The sequence below is a fragment of the Vidua chalybeata genome, chromosome 5 (assembly GCF_026979565.1).
Source record: "Vidua chalybeata isolate OUT-0048 chromosome 5, bVidCha1 merged haplotype, whole genome shotgun sequence".
Classification (NCBI taxonomy): domain Eukaryota; kingdom Metazoa; phylum Chordata; class Aves; order Passeriformes; family Viduidae; genus Vidua; species Vidua chalybeata.
Window position 1 is genome coordinate 24,285,580 of NC_071534.1, and position 19,118 is coordinate 24,304,697.

A 19,118-nucleotide genomic window follows, 5' to 3' on the forward strand; every position below is an offset into this window, starting at 1 on the left:
ATAACTAAATGTGTCCTTTCTGCCTGGCAAGTACCCTATAGTTCAAGATGGATCTGAAAACTGACAACAGATCTGGGCCAACATGATCTCAATTGTTATTTTCAATAATAAAGTACAGCTAGCACCTCAGCATGCAACCCTCACTTAATGGAAGCAGACAGGGACAAAATGCAATGTTCTGAAACAGCTTTTATGGAAATCATGCACTGCTTGTGACATGTGTTTGGTCTCTGGAGCTGCAGCCTTGTTTAGTCCTCTAATTTTAAATGTCATCTTTCAAACCCAAAGGGTAACAAGTATAAACTGTGTCTATAAAACATCACAACTTTATTCTCAATAGCTAAGTATTGAAATGCAAGCATACATTATAAACAGAAAAACAGCTGGCTTGGAGCACATTGCAAGCCACTAACACAGTTGAGGGATTTGAATGACATCATAACCCGTGAGAGCATGTTGCTGGCCAGCTGGTGTTATTTATAATATACTCATAATTGAGGAAAAATAAAAAGGCAGAAGTTACATATTGCAGAACTTATCAAGTTGAATTCTCTCTTTCTCAGTGTCATTTAAAGTCTTATCAAGCGAAATTTGAAGATTACTACTAAAAAGGGGGGGGGGTAATCACCTTATAATTACAACAGCAGATTTAAGATAAATGTCATGGAAGCCCCCCAAACTGGGCTACTTGTGTTACTATATTCATAGTACTGTAAGTTCTAGGAAATTACATTATTTCTCCTGTGTGGTTGTTGAAAGATCACAAATCTATTTTGCCCTATTTACAAGTAGTTCTCTACAATTCTGTTATTTTTAGCAAATTACAAACTGCTGTTTTAGGGTTAATCCCAGAGAGAGTTAGAGATTTTAATTGGTAGTTAGCATACAGGCATGCCAAGTTTAATAATGTAAAGACACATTAAAGGAAAAGTAGATAACTGCCTGCCTGCCTTTCCCTACTGCATAAATAAAATACCTATGCTACTATGCATAAAGAAAATGTATATATATATATATATATACAAAGGTATGCATAGATACAAACATTGCCCATACCTATTTAAGTTTTCATATATTTGAAATGCAGACACACACACACACACATAAATACAAATGCACACACAGCTACCTGAAAGTTAACCAGAATACATTTTCTTATTTTTCATGGCAGCACAAGCTCTTTTTGTCTGCTAACCCCTCAGTCACTAATTCACATTCTTTTAAAGGGAAAAAAATATGCTTCTGTGCTCTAGTTTTAAAATGCAAAGGTATGATGTTATTTGTCACCATGCCCAAAAAAGTCCTTACTCGGTAACTTTGCCAGAAGAGGGAGAGAGAGAGAGGCAAATGCTCCCCCAGCTGTTTCCTGTCTACAGTGTCTGTGTAATGTAGATAAATGTGAGGATTTTCTCTAAATCCCTCTTCTGTTTGCTAAATCTCACTGTCACTGCTAAAATCAGAGCAGATAGAGCCTGCGCAATGGAATAAAGTCCTCAATATTGAAATGTGACATTGCTCTCAACATCTCACATCTCTCTGGATTTCTTTTTTCTCATCATTACTGCTAACAAATTCATTTCCAGACTTTGCACTTTCAAGAAGCAATGGAAAAAATCAACAGTCTTTCAACACAATTAGTTAAGTGCTGCTTGTGTGATTTCTTGAAGGTAAATCTTTATTACTATTTCAAATAATTTTTTAGTTTTATTTTGCTGTGTATTGTCTGCTGCTGGCTTGAGGAGTATTGTGCACTTTTCAATAACATTATTTTAGAATTGAGAATTATTTATAAATTGCTGAACATGCAATTTTATGTGATCTGGAAAATGGCTGTATGTAATAGTTGCAATTACATAGATAACTGTAAGGGTAAACTATTGCAAATACAGGTCTTAAATTTCACTTCTATTCCGAGAACTTTGTAATATTTCAGTTATGTCATTATTAAAAGGTCTACTTACATCATTGTCTATATTGTTAATGAATGCTTCTGAAAACAAGAACTTTTAGCTATTTTCTGCAGGTGCAGGGTTTTATAGGAAAAAGGTATTATTCACATGTTAAGTTTCTGCAGTTTTATTATACACAATTATAGAGAAAATGTTCATGCTTTCACAAGGAAACTTTTAAGGGATGTTGTCACTGCAGCAATTTTCTGGCAGCATCGTGGCATTTACTTGGTTTTTGCTTTCATAAATTAAAAGTAAATGAGAAGTTCAGTTTGTTTTCTACATTAGAAACCAGCTGCAACTCTTGCTGACCTTGCATATTTGTACAGCTTAAGCAATTGTACATAAAGAAAATGGAAATTCCCTTCCATGTTCATCTCCAAGTTTTCCCTTCTAGGGAGGGCTTTCTCAGGAAAGTTTGTATGTCAAGTTTCATGTTATGACCCTATAATTTCTGCACAATAATATAAACTGTCTTAAGGTAAATTTGACTTCAGTAGGTGCATTGACCTCTGTTTCTGTCAATTGGCTCTAGTCCAACTTTCCATTATCTGTAAGTTTATATCCTTCAAGAACTTTTTTTCCCTTTGTATTTTGCAAGGATATTTATGTAGTTGAAAGAATTATCTTATTTTAATTGCTTAGGGCCTAATCATTTTTTTTTTTAGTTGATCTTACACTTAAAACACACTTATCTCATTCCTTAATGACCTAATTACAGATCTGTAATTGGGTATGTCTGTATGGGAATGAAATCATTCCCATCATGTATAAATGGGCATCCTTTCCAATATACTTGAAAGAAGAAGGGTTGGTTTTTATTTATTTATTTTTTTTTAAGTATTGAGCAAGGCAATAAGAGACATAAAAGTAATGTGCTAGTTCCTCAGCTGTGCATCCTGCCAAGCTTCCTTGGAATCAATGGAACATTGATTTAGATTAGCATGTAGCCCAGATTCTTTGCTCAAAGTTAACAGTATTTAAGCCTTGATCCACTCTAGAGTATATATGCTTTGTTTATACAACAATTACTAGTTAATACTGATATTTCATAATAATTGCACATTTCTACTACGGCTTGATAATCAGGCCCAACCCCTCTGGAATAAAATGTAATTTTGAATATATAACCCTTGATTTCTTGCTGTAGCATATAGTCTCCAAAAAAATGTTGCCTCCTCCTTCACAATACTTATAATTCTTGCAGATGTTCTTACATGTTACTAAAATGACCAAGCATGTGAAGAATTCTTATGCACAACTTGTGTCAAGTGATAATTTGTTAAATGAAGGGGACTTACATAGGAGAAGTAAGAAGTGAATGAGATGTAGAGTGCTCATATATGACATGCCTTTGTAGTGCTACTCTGTTAAAAGAGGAATGTAGCAAAAGCTGGCTATTTTACTGAAAAAAAGAGGAAATTCCAGCTGTGAAAATATGGTCAGTCATTCTATGCAACTAAAAGAAGTGCTTAACCAGGCTCATCTTGAACCTGTATTCAATTTCCTAACATAATTAGATGCTTCGATAAACCCCACCCACACGCCAATGCGCTTTCTTTTAAGCTCTCAACTTTCTAGTCAAACTGGGAATAATGTAAGTACTCTGCTTGATTGTAGAGAACCTGGAGCAATATTGGATTACAACTTTGTATTTTCTTAACAATATTCCCCTCAGATATAAAGGGATACTTTGATTTTATCACAAGCATATTGAATCAATTAATGTTGTGTTTAATTAAAATGATGAAGTAAAGTTGAAGTTTTAAACTATGTTTTGGAATTTGCTTTGATGAAACAGTACTTAATTTATGAAATAATTGATTGAGCCCTAGAAACATGTGAGTCTGTTTTCTTTTCTGCAAAGTTTTTACTTGTTTGAAAGTTCTTGACTGTTGTTAAATTTGGAGATAAAGTTAGAAATTCTCTGTGGTTTATAATGTGCAGCCTTTTTTGGCTTTCACTAAAGGAAAAACAGTAGATAATCTGTTTTGTCATAGTTCAGTGCTGATATTTATCTGAAAATGCAAGCCAGCTGAGAAGTCTTGAAAAATAAAAAATTGTTAAATGTCTAAAATTTATGTTTATTTATGGACCAAATGTTATACGAGAACGAATTGTTAAATACATAATGTTCTTGTATTTGTAATGTCTTTCAGCTTTCTGAGGCAGTGTGCTAAACAGCTTTCTGCTTTACTTCCTCAGAACTGGGAACCATCTTAAACTGCAGGTGCATCACATTTATCTTATAAATTCAAAAATACGGCAAAGGAAAAAAGAAATTGTTGTTAAGATATGGAATCATTACAGGAAATAGTGCCTCATGTTATCATCATTCATTTATAATCTGATCTTTTTCCATCTGCCATTGAAGTCATGTCCATGCATTCGAGCTTGTTGGGGTTTGCATGGCAAAGTTGGCTAAAGACACTTGTGAATGGGAAAATAATTATTCTTTTTTTTTATTATATATCATGGGATTTTAAATTGTTCATTATTTTCACAGTGGAAATAAGAGACTCATCCAGCAAGGCACTAAGATATCTTGCCAAGAAAATAAGAATTTTTAAAAATTATTGACTAAAAAAGGTTCGATACCCCACTGGATCAGATCCCGATTGATCAGAAAATAGATCACTTCATCTTTTTTTCAAAAGTTCAGTGAAGAAATATTAAAGATTAAATGGTCCCTGAAACCCTGAAAGAAACTTTAGGGAGGATGAATCATTTTACTTTCAATTACTTTGCACTAAACTGCTAACACAAAGCAATTTTAAGCCAAGTTTAACTGTATGTGGAAGACAGATTTGTAACTTCTTACCTGACTGCAATGCTAATGTTAACCTTGAAAGAGAATGAAATTAAATGAAGATTTACATCTTTCAAAACTGTCATTTTTGGCAAGTGGTCTAAACAAGTTGAGAATATGCATTAAGCACATTACTCAGTGTCCTGCTACTATACGTAAATAGCTTTTCCTAGTACTAAAAGAAAAAGCTATCTTTGCAAGTTGGGTAAGAAATTAGGTGGACATAAAGGGATACAAAAAGAGGCTGATAAACAGATTGGTGCAATTTTACACCCATTGAGGACTGGCCTTTCTTCAGTCACAAGCACAGGAAAAAGATAGTTTGTAACCAAATGCAAATGAGAGAAGAATTAATCACCTCTGTGTAAGCCTCATAGCCACAGCTGCCTAAGAGGGTATAATGAAAGACAGTGAAGTATAGCTGCTTGCAACAAGTAAAAATACAACTCTTTAATGGATTAAAATTCACACTCTTGTTAATTTCTCAAATGTTTGCCTGCTAGTAAGAGGGGACTGTAAGAGTCATTGAATGTAGTCTTCTGCTACAGAAGATCCCACATCAACTCCTGTAAATTTGACAAGTTGAACCTGGCAACATTTTTGGTTTGTCCTGGTATTTTCCTTTCTAAGGTGGCTGGAGAACTGTAGAGTACTAATAATGAGCTCTTTTGCTATTGGACAAAATGTCCTTACAGCAAGTTTAGAGATATTTATTCTTGTGAAAATGTTGATTTAGTTTAAATAGATCTTCTCCATCATATGCCACCCCCATTTCCTACAGTACATTGGCAAGCACCTGTCATATTCCCTCTTAGTTTGTTTGGTCTGAGACAAACCAATTCAAGGTTGTTTTCCTTTTTTCTATTATTCCAGGCGTCCCTTTTTCTATCTATTCCACTCTTCCACATATTACTTTCCAAAAGCAAATATAAGTCATAGTTATTACAGGGTTCCCTAACTAGATATGATTGTGAGTATTCATCAGAATAAATAATCTGTTTCCAAAATACATAGACTAGAACATGCAGGCAGTTGCAGAATCATGGGGACACATTTCCTGATACCATGTTTATAGTCCAAGAAATCACAGTACATATTCATTCTCATTCACAAGGGTGCAGGAGTCATTTTTTGTAAGACTCTTTGGGGAAATTCTGACACTGCTTCTGCTTCCTTGGCAGGTGAAGATGTACACTGTGTCCTACATCCATTTCTTCTACCTTGGCCTGTGTTTGCTTACCTTAACCAGTTCTGTTGCTGCTGGCCCGGAAACACTCTGTGGTGCTGAGCTGGTTGATGCTCTTCAGTTCGTGTGTGGAGACAGAGGCTTTTACTTCAGTAAGTCCACCCTTTCTTTCATTTAACTGCTAAGCACTTTCATGTATTCCATTGGAGTCTGCAACTGCTGTAAATGAGCTTACTTATGATCATCCAGACTGCCAACTAGGACTGGTATCCTGTATCTGGAAGATGCTCAAAGCCTTCAGTTACCATAAAGCCTCAGTAAAGAATAAAGTTGTACCTCTGTTCAACCTCTCTGACTTTCTGATAAATTTTTATTTTCAGACTTATTGTTGTTTTTCACCACTTTCCGGCTGTCGCTATTTCACCTGCTGTGTTTCTGCTTTCCAATGACCTGTCATTGAAATTAAATTAATGAGAGCACATACTAAACCCAAGACACTCATGAGGCAGAACTACAAGGACCTGTTATGTCAGACTACTAGTAAACACTTTAATTACACACTGAATCATATTAAAAACACACTAAGCTTCAACATTTGGTTTAAAAAAAATGAAGAGCTGGAAGGCAGCAAGCAGAAAGGTATCGCATCCGAGTATCCACATGCTTCGTGATTTAAATACAGGTGGAGAAAATTCATGCATGGTGAGATAATAAAGACTAACACCAGTATAGGCACCAGATAAAATTAACTCTGCAATAGTGAGGCACAAGAAATACTCAACTTTTATGTAACAGAAATCTATTTCTGATTTTCAGCTATTTGCCACTTAAAAAACAAAGTTAATGAAACTTTTAGCTAGGAATATATTAATTCTGAATACATTCATTAATATATGTTTTCAAAACATTATAGAATTTGTGCTCCTATGGCCTCTGAAGCTAGAATTTACTATTAATAACAATATGGGCTTCTCTGATATCCTTGATATTCCTTCATGCCTGAAGCTTCTTGTCTTCTACACTACCATTTTTGGTTTTCTGATCATAACCACTTTATTCCTATTTATTTCTATTCATGGAGTCATTGCTTTCAATGTTTTCTCCTTGCTTGCAATCAAAACAAATTCAGACTCTTGCACTTCTAAATTACAGAAAATCCTAATTTCTTCAACATATAAATGGTAGAGATTTTCACTATGTTCTTGGCACATTTTATTAAAGTTCACTTTTGAAACCTTAGTTTTACGTATGCAAAGTAATCCACTATTCACAAAATAACCCTTCTTTTCTGTATTCAACACCTCAACTCTTGTGAATAAGCACCTACTCCAGGGTGCTGTTTAGCTTAGTATTGTGGTGCTAAACACAGTATTAAAAATACTGGAATCTCTCATGCAGGAATTTACATTTTCCTACAAACTCATCAGGTGTTCATTTATACACCAAAGTCTGTTGCATTTATTAGCAGCAGAGTTAGGGATCATTTGAGCATCCTACAAATGTATTATTGCTGGAGTGCATGTAAAGTCTGTCATCTCCCCCTCCTGTTTCTTCACCAGAAAATGAGACGACACATCCTTAGAACAGCAGAGCAACTGGTCTTTTACTGTGTACACATCTCAGGTGTTTCTGTACCAACAAAATGTTTGCTGCTGGTTCAGAGACCTCTCATGCTTGCTTTCCACAAGAGTAGCTGTTACTGCCCAGCAATCAGACTTACTGTCAGGTGTACTTTGTGATCCTCAAGGTAAGAGGTCATGTGAAATACTAATCATTAGCAACAATTCTCTTTGGTTTCAATCTCAGTTATTCTAAGGTTTCACAATCTGTTTCAAATCTCTACCCTAAGCTAGGTCATCCTTAATTTAAAATACAGTGATGGGCTTCCAGTGTTCCATAGGAGATCATTACCTTTGCACACTTGACCTTTATCTGCTGTCAGTTTAGACTTCCTCTCTAGTCTTTGTTGTTTTCTGACATTCTGAGTCTTCACTTGAAATAGTGTAATGACACTATAAATGTTGACCGTGTTTTATATGGAAAACTATGGAAAGTTTCACTTATGAATAACCACTCTGTTTTAGGAGTCTTGCACAGTTGCAATCAATAGCCTGCATCATTCAACAGGAATGTTGTGAAGCTAACATGTATGTGGCCCCTTGGATGCCAAGTAATGTGTGTGCTCTACCTGGCTACTTTTTATTTATAAGGAAGAAATTTAATCTGTTTTAACCTTCTCCCTCTTATTTGTTAGAGTTCAAGCTAAAATACAGAACTAGAGAAAAGTAAGCCCAGTAACACTGGTAAAACAAATTGAGATCCTCATATCAAATGTTCTACAGAATGCAGCATACTATTAGAAGTTAAAAATGTTGCTTGATTTCTTAGGACTTTTTAAGAATGCCACATCATTTGCAGAGCTAAAAACCCAGTGAAATTTTTCTTTTGTTGTAAAGAGTATGTCAATAAAAGTAGTATTTTAAGCCTTCTTTTCTCATACTCTGGTTCCTTTAAATAAAGTATAATCAATGGTAGTATTTGCCTTTAACTTGCACAGGAAATAGCTGTGAGGAATTTTTTTTTATTCCATCATTCTGTATTTCACTAGAGACTCCAAATATAAAGAATACCTTTTGGCTGAGGTGGAATTCTGGTTCAGAGTCAAGGTCAAAGCTTCTGACTATTCCTTGGGAGTTGTGGGCGGAAGTGAAGATAGAAATAATTCTATTACTTTCTGTTGAAACTCTGTACTTCCCAGACACAAGGCTATATCTATGGCTAGGACTGGAAGACAAAAATTTCCTTTATATAGTCTACTCTGCCCAACTTTCTAGCTATATAAGGAAACTCTTTACAGCTTCTGAGGAGATGCCCCAGCTGCTTACAACAAACAAGGAGAAGTACTGATTTCAAGAGAAAGTCAAATACTATTTCTACCACTCTCTTTTGTCTTGAGATAGACTGACAAGGAGCATTTTCCAAAGTTTTTTAGGGGAAAACACAGCACACATCCCCAAATTAAGCATCTACTTTTTTTCCTTGGTCACATTTAACTGCAACCAGCACTGGGTACTCCTCAGACAGCTTTTTGTCTCCTATGATTTACCAGAGAAAAGCAGATTGTTGTCACCTTTTATCTAGGGACATCTCTCTAGAACTTCTGCCTCTCAGGTTCATGCATGCTAGGTTTTGTTAAGAGACGGTGACAGAGAACCTGGCCACAGCTACAAAAGTGGCTACACTTAAACACAGCTTTTCTCAATGTTTCTCCAATCTCAACCTTTGGATCCAACAGTAATGAAGCCAAGAGGGATGACTTCAACATTCACTTGAATTTTAATGTCCAGAAAGGTCTACCATGGTACACTCATTACAAAACAACGCTGAGAGGAGAGAACGTTGGAAAAACTTAAAGGAGAAATTACAGGAAACTTACAAAATTGAAAGCCTAAAAGGGGGGAATTTTTTCATGGAATAGTCTAGTCTTATCACAGGAATTTGCTTTGTAGATTACTCAAAAAAAAAAATTAAAGTTCTTCATAAATGTTGAATTTGCTGAACAAATATTCATTCTTGCTCATGCTGTTTTCTCAGGGCTGTTACTACCATGAGATCTAGTAGTTTGTTCTAAGGAGAAAATGCTTTATTCTTTTTTGTCTAGTTTCTTCTCCTTTGAAAATATACCTTTTCCTTTTACAATAAATACATAGCAGTCTTGCTAACAATACATGAGTGCCAAGAAAGAAACAGATTTCTTAATTCCTTAGACATTTTCAGTCTTCTAATTTCTAGATGGCAATACTTACTTGAAACCATGACAATCAACTTCATGAATTAAAACTCCACCTTTTTTTCTGCTAAAACCACTGCTTTAGTCTTGTCCTGAATTTTATGAACCATCACTTGCATAAAAAAGAAAAGAGCTGAATTTAGGTACCTGAGACACTGGAGCTCCTCTGATATTCTTCAGACAATAGAGTGTTCTAGCACATGTGTAAAGCAATGAATCCCATAAAAGATGGGCTTTTCTAGCATCCAGCTTAATGTTCCCTGTGTCAACTTCTTTGAGGAGAATTACTGCAGGTTTTTACTACTTTTTTTTTTTTTTTGTCCACTAAGACAATCAAAAATTGTTTGCTGTCCTTGGGAAAATCCCCAGCTGTGCACAATGTAAGACTATTAGTTTATAATCATCACAAAATAAGGATAAGCCTGTGAACATAATTTTGGGTGATGAGAGCTGTCATGATCCCATTGCTGTGTAGAACTAAGGTATATGTGGAGGAATTGCTGACTTAGAAAAGAGGAAACAAGTAGCAGAGCAATAGGCAATTACATTTTGCTTCTCCCATTTCCCTCTAGTTAAGAGCTCCTTGTTTACTTCAGGAAGTCTGCTTTTAAGATGTTATTAAAGTTTTTAGGCCTGTCAAACCTATCAGCATAATTACAAGAGATGGCATTGCACGCAGTTCTTTAAGTACTCCATACCTGTAGGGACTATGAGTCATTAGCTCCTCTCTGCATCCCTGATTGAAAGGAATGTTAATGTTAGAAGCCCAGCAGAGACATGCTGAAAAGCTGCCACGGACACACACAGACTCTGGTGTCACTGACAGTCTTACAAATCTTTGCAAACATATGCTGGTCATCTTGGCTGTGTTCACACAGCAAGATCTGAAAGTGTTTTTAAGTTCCTTGGTCTGGCTGCATGCCCCATTCATGTCCAAATACTGTATCTATGGAAGATTTGAGTGTATTCCTCTATCTATCCCTAGGTTCCTTACCTCTTACAAGAAAGCTAACCTAGAAAGGAGCTCAGGTGTGCTTTAGCCAGGTCTGCAGGGTCAGTGCTCAGGGAACCAGAACTATAGGCACAACTACTGATTTATCTGTATAAGAAAGAAAACAACATCTCTGACTTCTGGAATGATATCACGGTATAGTCAAACAGCTGACACAAGTTTGATGTGTGCTTTGTTGCCCCTGGTAGTAAACATTGAGGAAGATCTCTGAAAATAAGCCAGTCTTTGAAAGAATTTTCTCATTTTTTACCACATTAAGAAAGGGCAATGAGTTGTTCATAAAGGTTAACCTTAGTTTAGTGAGGTTAATCTCCTTAAGTTACCTTCTTAATAACAGAGAGAGAGGCTCTGTCTTCTTTCTCCATGGATTGCAGAGTAAGTCTACGAGGAGTTAGCCTCTGATACACACTAAATTTAGTCCCTGCAAACAGGTCTCCTCTACAGCTAGTTTCTCAGGTCACCAAGGATTTTCTAATTTTTCAACCTTTTCCTTAAGAGGGACTGTGGTAGTAATGATAATTTTAATTAAGTGACTGGAAAAAAAACATTGATAAAAATTTCAACAAGAAATATCTCTGTAAAAAGTGCCTACTATCAAAACCAAATAAGTACATTTTCTCCAGCAGTTCAATTTATGTATGTCCTTATTAGCTGGTAGATATTAGAGATGTTAATGCTTTTTGTGATGTTTACCTTTTCTTTATGGACTAGACCAAGCTTCAAATTTGGTCTCAAATAACAGAAAGCTGTTACTTGACATTTGATTCCCTAACTGCTAGATGTGTATTTAATACATTCTTTAGTCTCATGTTGGATAAAATCACTCAAAGAAACGCTTGGCAAGATCAACATTAATTCTTGGCATTGCTGCCCCGCTTACTTTTCCACTGAATCTTAAATACCAAGAAAAACCCTTTCCTGACTTCAGCTCTGGCACATGCTCTGTGCAATCAGCCAAAACCTTTGCGTATGGATCTCTTTGTTTGTTCTGGTATCGATAAAGTGTTTGTGATTCTTGATCAACAGCAGCAGGAGTCACAGAGCAAATCATTCCATTTGGCAGAGCCACATGCTCCGTTAATGAAAACCTTTTTTGCATTTACTACCTGTGCATGGAGGGCATTACATGCGCAGTGCTCACTCAAAGGCAGAAATTCACAGAGCCATTTCTCTAGGGCTTATTCAGCACTTTAGCTCTTAGGCACGTTTCAAACCCTTTCACATCACTAAAAATCAAATAGAGACCTAAGACCACCTCGGAGCTTTGCTAACAAAGGATGGATCTGGACTTGCTTATTAAACCATATCCTAATGTCAGTATTTCCCTGTGACACAAGCTTGATTGTTCAAAAATACGACAACAAATGCAAGAGATAACCAATAGTTAAGTAATTTCTCAGTCTAGAAATCAAGAGAAATGTATATTTATTGAATAAATTATGCTAAATTTATCTCTGATAATAACCACAGGAACTTCAATGTCAAGAGGAAGGAAAAGCCATTAATTCCTACTTTCTATATGGTGCATTTAGTGCAAAACCATTATGAAAAATAAAGCCCCAATACTGGGTCTAACTTCTGAGTAATGACAGCCATATTTCATGTTTGCATCAGTAAATGAGGTTCTGAGAACAAAAAATTCTAACACATCCATAGTCTTTGGAGGGGCATACCATATAATGACCAGTGGGTGAGTCCAGCTTGTGGAAAGTTATTTAAATTCCTACAAAAATCCAGCCCTAGTCTGAGATACTTGCTATGTTTTCTGATTGAATCCCTTACACAGAGAAATGTTATGTTTTCAGTATCCTTACTCTTACTAGGCAGAGCAAAAGGCATTTGCTTATCTCATGTTAAATCCTTTAATAGTGAAAACTGGAATAGCTTCCTTTTATCAAAGAAACTTTCTAGGGCTCATGTGTCTCCTGCCTTTTTTTTTCCTTGAGTCTGCAGCATATTTAAACATTTCCCATCTTATTCTGAAATTCAGCTGTGATCCCAGTCTCCCCATTTATGTAATATATCTCTTCTAGAGTAAGAGGATGCTTCCAAACAGCAGGCCCTTCTGCTTCCTTATGTGCCCATAAAAGTGTGGAAGTAGGGAAAAAGTGTCCTGTTAAAACACTTCCTTTGGGAAATTATGACTCACACAAACCTGAAATTATATTATATTTTTTATACAGAACTATTTGTTTATATTGTTTGTGTCATTGTGTATTGGGCAGAAATTTACACAAGGCTGAGTATGCCGAAAAAAGAAGAGGTTGGCTTAGACCATTCTGATTCAATCCAGCTCAGTGAACTGTTTTCTTCCTGAAAATAAATATTCTAGGAACATTATTTCTATCTCCAAAAAAGTAAACACCTAATACCCCCAAGTCCTATAAACAGCAGGTTCTAAGTAAAACAAATCCTACTGAAAAGTGGTTTGACTTCAAAAGAAGGTCCATTAACAGTCATATCCTTCCAAGGCAATGGATAAAATCTTAAATAGTGCACACAAACTCTGTATTTCACAACTCTGTATTCTAAAGGAAATTTTAAAATATATGGTTTATAGAAAGGTATAAAAAGTCTAAATGTCATGGGGAATATTGTAGGGAAGATGTCATTCTGCTTGTGGATCTGAAAAGATGAGCACATTCCTAATTATGTTTGAAGGCTGTTCCAGACCACATATAATAAATCCAATTTACAAGAGGGATTTTTTTTTCAGACTTGCATTAACTATACTGAAGGTTTCTTTTAACTCAGCCCCATCAAAACGAGAGGATATGAGCTTCTACTCTTATCATGAAAGTTTTACAGCTTCTTTTTTGTAAGTCTTCATTGATTACTTCAGATTACATGAAAGCTAATAAGGATATTTATTTCAGGGTAACATAGCAGGTTTAAATTGAATACACTTCTCACCTTGAAATTTCTCTAGATAAATAATAATATTGTTGCAATAAAAATAATAATATTGTTGCAATAATTTGTTTCTACATCCCCCGAATTCCTGAATTACTAGTCAACAGGTCTTCCATGAAAAAAAACTTAGCTTTTCCTACGTATTTCAAGTTTTATGTTTCTTTCCATTAAAGTTTCCAGCCTTTTACAGACATATTTAGTTTGGCAGGAAGAATCTGGTGACTCATAGACTGTAGAAATTTGAGAGTGAGCTACTGAAAATGTATCTAATTTCTTCTTGTGTAATTTGGGAGCAAGCTACTGATAGTATGTCTAATTTTCCTAGTTTAATCAAATGTATTATTGGCAAATACATGTCCTGAATAAAAGCCATGTTTATTTCTGAAATATATAGCTAAGATTAAATGCAAAAACACCATATATATTTGCTTTTAGAACACTTCTGGGTTTTTTTCCTATTGTTTCTGGCATATCACTCTAAATCAATGTGCACTGAATGAAAAACAGAGGCACTAGTTGAAACAATTTGCATTACAATCCTACTTATATTTTGGAAGTCAGTAATATAAAAGTGTTCCTTATGATATTTATTGGTGGGTTTTTTGGGTTTTTTTTTCATTTTTTCAAGAGAGGATAGAGATGTAGGAAACATAGGTGACGCTATTATACCTCTGTGATTTACATAGAAAAAGATAGATGCATTCAGAAAGATTGCATCTGTATTTTATGTTATTGACTGTACTGTTCCTTTCATGTCTTTTCAGACAAACAACTTTTAATTTTAGACCTTCCTAGACATACATCATTTTAATTTGTCCACATACAGAATGAAATTGCTGAATGATTAACGCTGAACAGAGTGTGACCTGAAATAAGGAGATTCTGGTTCAGATTCAGTCCATCTACTTTTGGGTACTTAAATGAGGATTCTGAGTTAAGAGTCTACTCAAGTTCATCCTGAAGTCAGTGAGAGGACTAAAAAATTTTCAGGGGCCTCATTAAGTTATGACTTTTCCCTGGGTCATTCTCTTCTTTCTCCACTGAATTAAGCAAGGAAGCTGTGGCAATTGTGTTCTTATGACTGTTAAGTCAGTTGAGTAAGGACCCTCCATTAGGAGCCTAAATTTTGGTGGAATGGATCTGTTTAAAACTACACAATGAACTTCCATGTAGAGGTAAGGATGCACTCATACGGATCCTATTTTAGATCAAAGCAAATCCAAGCTTATTTTAGCTGCTATGGTATAGTACAGTTAAGCAAAGACCCAGAAAGTGCCTTATGCAGGTAACACCAGTTAGAGCTGCTCCTCTAGCTCTTAAAAGCTCCCAGGCTTTAGTCTAAGTGTGAATCCTGTTGGAGAAAGCACTCCAGTTGGACACAGTAGAAGTGCAAGGGAAAAGCTTATCTATGTTTTCCTTCTGGATATAATAGATAGAATATACTCTCACATGTTATAGCAAGTAAAACTCCTTCATGTTTTATTCCTGCAAAACAAGGTGCACTTTTCCATGCATAAGTAATGAAGCAGTTTTTTGTGTATTGTGCTGTTCACACAATATCATTTCTAATCCTGTGAGTATTCACTTCCCAGCAGTTTTTTAAGAAATTGAGACAATACTTATAACCTACGGAGACAGCTAAATATCAGATGTCATTAAAGAAGGGTTTTCTCTATTAGAGGGCTGTGCCTTCTATTGTCATGGAGAAAAGGACACAGAATGATGCAGATTTGAGATACTCAGGCAATGAAACATTCAAAGTCAGGTTGGATGGGGCTCTGATAAACCTGATCTAGTTGAAGATGTTCTTGCTAATTGCAGGGGGCTGGATTACATGATCTTTAAAAGTCTCTTCCAACCCAAACTATTCTATCAGTTGGAAGATATAAAATATAGCCACTGCTGACCTAATGAGCTCACCTATAAAAGCAGTAATGTGACTGAGCTAACAAAGAATCCCACCTGAGGCTGTAAACTATTCAGTGATTTAAAACAACAGCACAAAGCATCTCTATCTTCCTCACTCCAGTACCATTCTTCATCCAAGGCCATATAGAAAAGCACAGAACCACCACAAACACATTGGCATTTCATGATCTCCTCTAAAGTGATCCCTTTGCAGGGGACAGGAATCACAGTAGTTAAAATTTCCAAACCATCTATGGGGATAGCAACTGCTCTTTAGGTTGTTCAGACATTGATGATAATTTTTCAGTACATGTATTATTTTGAAGCAGAGTAAAAAACAAGCACTAAAATCAAGAAAGAATTATTTATACTTGCTATGAATAATTATGTGTATGACTTAGCTTATTTCAAGGTGCTCTTAGTATTGTGCATTGTACTCTTCCCAGCTAGTTTGGCTTAAGGAAAATGGGGTAGAAATGATGCTGTCAATTCACATTTGTTTCTGCATTTAAAAGACATAAAGGATGTTCTCATATGAGACACAAAAATTATTTCATACGCTTAAGGAGTTCCACCACTATTTCAGGAATTACATACACTACATTTAATATAGCTATTCCAAGATACAAGCATTTTAAAATGTTGAATGGTCAAGAAAATCTGTTGAATAATAAAAAAAAAGGAAGACATTTTGCAGAATCTCACCCTTGTCTTTCTTTTTGCAAAAAAAGTAGAATGAAATTCTACAACTGCAGCTACAATGGCATTAAGTCAAGTCCCCTAATTTTTCTTTCATAGTCATTTCATTTTAGTTTTTGAAAGCAGTAGGACTTGATGTAATAAAGTACAACTATTTCCTGTTATCACCGAAATGAAGACTAATAAAATGAGCAGAATTCATGAGTGGTGATATTCTTACTGTCTGCTGTTCTTTTCAAATAGAAGTTTATACTCTGATATGAAACAGATGAAATTCAGATCTGTGAAAAAAGGACAAATCTTTTTTAATAAATAAGGCTTTCCCTGCCCCCATCAAGAATCAAATAACCTGCAACCGATTCTGAATGCAAAATTATTATATTTGACTTATGAAACAGGTGGAAGTACCTTGTTTATTTTTTATTTTAGGATGTAATGTTTTTAAGGTGTATTTCTACTTTTTCATGTGGCAAAGAGAAAATGTTAAGGAAAATCTGATATGTAGTATAATGACGAAGGGACAAAGCCAATGCCAGAGAAGGAGAAAATAGTAATGTTAAAAAGCAAGGCTGGCCCTGTCCAGGAGTTTCTTCATGATCCAAAATTATAAGTCCATGGATACTCACTCACTGTTATCTGTTAACTTCAAATGGCTTTAGTTCAGTTCATTGACGATAGTGGGAATTAGTCAGAGGAATTCTATTTCACGAGTTCTCTGTGCTATGCTCACTAAAGAAAACATTGATCATCGATTTTCCTAGGTCTTTTGGCCATAAGTGTCATTACACCACAAATATTTTCCCTTGACTGGATTCCCATTGCTTTCCTACTAGTCACCTGTTTTTCCTAAGAACTACCCGCTGAATTTCTAATATTTTTCTTTCTGTGTATAAATACAGAAAATAAAGGCTCTTTTGAGCAATCAATAGATACTATCTGTTCGTGATTTGAAAAGGGTACACGCACATCAAACAATTCCTCATTTTTAACATTATTCAGACCAACCTGAAAGGTTTGTACTGTAATTTTAAAGATCATCTACCATTCAGTTCTTCACAGAATCATAGAATGTGTGAGTTGGAACAAACCCATCAGGATCATGGAATCCAACTCCTGACCCTGCAGAGGACACTCAAGAGTCACACCATGTGCCTGAGAGCACTGTCCAAATACTTCTTGAGCTCTGTCAGGCATGGTGCTTTGACCACTTCTCTGGGGAGCCTGTTCCAGTGCCCAACCACCCTCTGGGTGAAGAACCTTTCCCTAATATCCAACCTAAACCTCTCTTTACTCATCTTCATGTTGTTTCAAGTCCTGTCACAGGTCACCACAGAGAAGCAATCAGTGCCTGCCCCTCGTCTTCTCCTCACAAGGTCATTGTAGGCTGAAATGAGGTCTCCCGTCAGGCTTCTCTTCTCCAGGCTGAGCAGATCAAGTGCCCTCAGCTGCTCCTCATACAGCTTCCCCTCAAGGCCCTTCACCACCCCCATGACCTCCCCTCAATACTCTCTAAAAGCTTCACGTCCATTTTATATTGTGGCACCCAAAACTGCCCCCAGCACTTGAGGTGAGGCTGCCCTGGTGCAGAGCAGAGCAGGACAATCCCCTCCCTTGCCCGGCTGGTGATGCTGTGCCTGATGCCCCCCAGGACAGGGTTGGCCATCCTGGCTGCCAGGGCACTGCTGGCTCATGTTCAACTTGCCATGGACCAGGACCCCCAGCTACCTTTCTGCTCTCCAGCCTCTCGTTCCCCAGTCTATTCACACAACCAGGGTTGCCCCATCGCAGGTACATGGTCCAGCACTTACCCTTGTTAAACTTCATGTAGTTGGTGATGGCCAATCTCTATAATTTGTCAAAGTTCATACATAATTGTTTGCTAAAGTGACTAAATCAGTCTTGATTTTGTGGCGGGTAGGTGGCTACATGTAAAAGATTGAAAATGAACTTTTGAGAAGTTTAACTCTATTTTCAAAAATCAGCATGAGTCTCATGAATAGCCATTGAGACCTTTGAAGCTCCTAAAGGCATATGAGTCAGGTTTTTAGGCATTGAAGAGGCAGACAGACACTCAAGAGATTTTTCAAAAGCAGTCATGTACCTAATTTCCACTAAAATCAATGATAGGTAAACCTAGGCAGGTTTTTTGTTTTGATTTGTTTTTCTAATCCTGCCAGGCATATGCCTGTGTGTTTAGTTGCCTCAACATCTTTGGAAATACAAGTCAGGGTCCTTAGCTACTTGTCTAAATTTTGCTTATGGACCTTATTGACTACTTATGACCAACCTATCACTATTGTAAGCTCTTCAAAATGAGAATTGGCATAATGACTTGGCTTCCTCTCTGACGTTAAACACACTAATACGCTTAGTATGAAATCTTCTTATTTCTAGCATAAATATGTGAGGCATCAGATGAAAGCTAATAATTTCCCAAGTGAGCTAAAAATAATGATGGCTGAATTTGAATAAATATTTTAAGAGGCATTCTGGAGCAGACAGTGGTTAATAAGTACTGTAAATGCTACCTTTCTACTAACCTCATTTGCAAGACGCCAAAGCCTAAACATGCACCACAAACAATACTGGATGAAAACCAAACATGAGAAAAATTATTATCACTGCAGAAGGTTGGAGACAATTGATATCTTATCATTTTCTTTGTCTTCTAAACAGGAAAATTTAATTTAAATTCTCACAAAATTCTTTAGGATGTCTTATTTAGGAGTTTCAGATACTTGTAGCTTAGACCTTGTCTTCACTGCAATGAGACTATCTGAGTGCACTTAAATTTACTGCAATAATTCAAAGTGCATTGTAATATAAGGAATAAGTATTATTAAAAAGTATTA

At 36.0% G+C, this 19,118-nt stretch overlaps 1 protein-coding gene and 1 long non-coding RNA gene across 6 annotated transcripts in view; one reads left to right on the forward strand and one right to left on the reverse strand.

Annotated features, from left to right (window-relative positions):
* LOC128787862 (uncharacterized) overlaps positions 1 to 19,118 on the reverse strand; it is a 108,033-nt gene that overhangs the window by 51,358 nt on the left and 37,557 nt on the right. The window contains exon 6 of one of the 5 annotated variants that reach the window (XR_008430879.1): positions 15,570 to 16,547. The exons of the other annotated variants lie outside the window; for them this stretch is intronic. This is a non-coding gene — a long non-coding RNA (uncharacterized LOC128787862). Of the gene's footprint in view, positions 1 to 15,569; positions 16,548 to 19,118 lie in introns of those variants that run through there. 5 annotated transcript variants of the gene reach the window in all.
* Positions 1,426 to 19,118, forward strand: part of IGF1 (insulin like growth factor 1) — a 51,947-nt gene continuing 34,254 nt past the window's right edge. The window contains exons 1-2 of the mRNA XM_053942396.1: positions 1,426 to 1,667; positions 5,940 to 6,096. Coding sequence (XP_053798371.1) covers positions 1,605 to 1,667; positions 5,940 to 6,096 — 220 coding nt within the window. The 5' untranslated portion in view covers positions 1,426 to 1,604. The remainder of the gene's footprint in view (positions 1,668 to 5,939; positions 6,097 to 19,118) is intronic.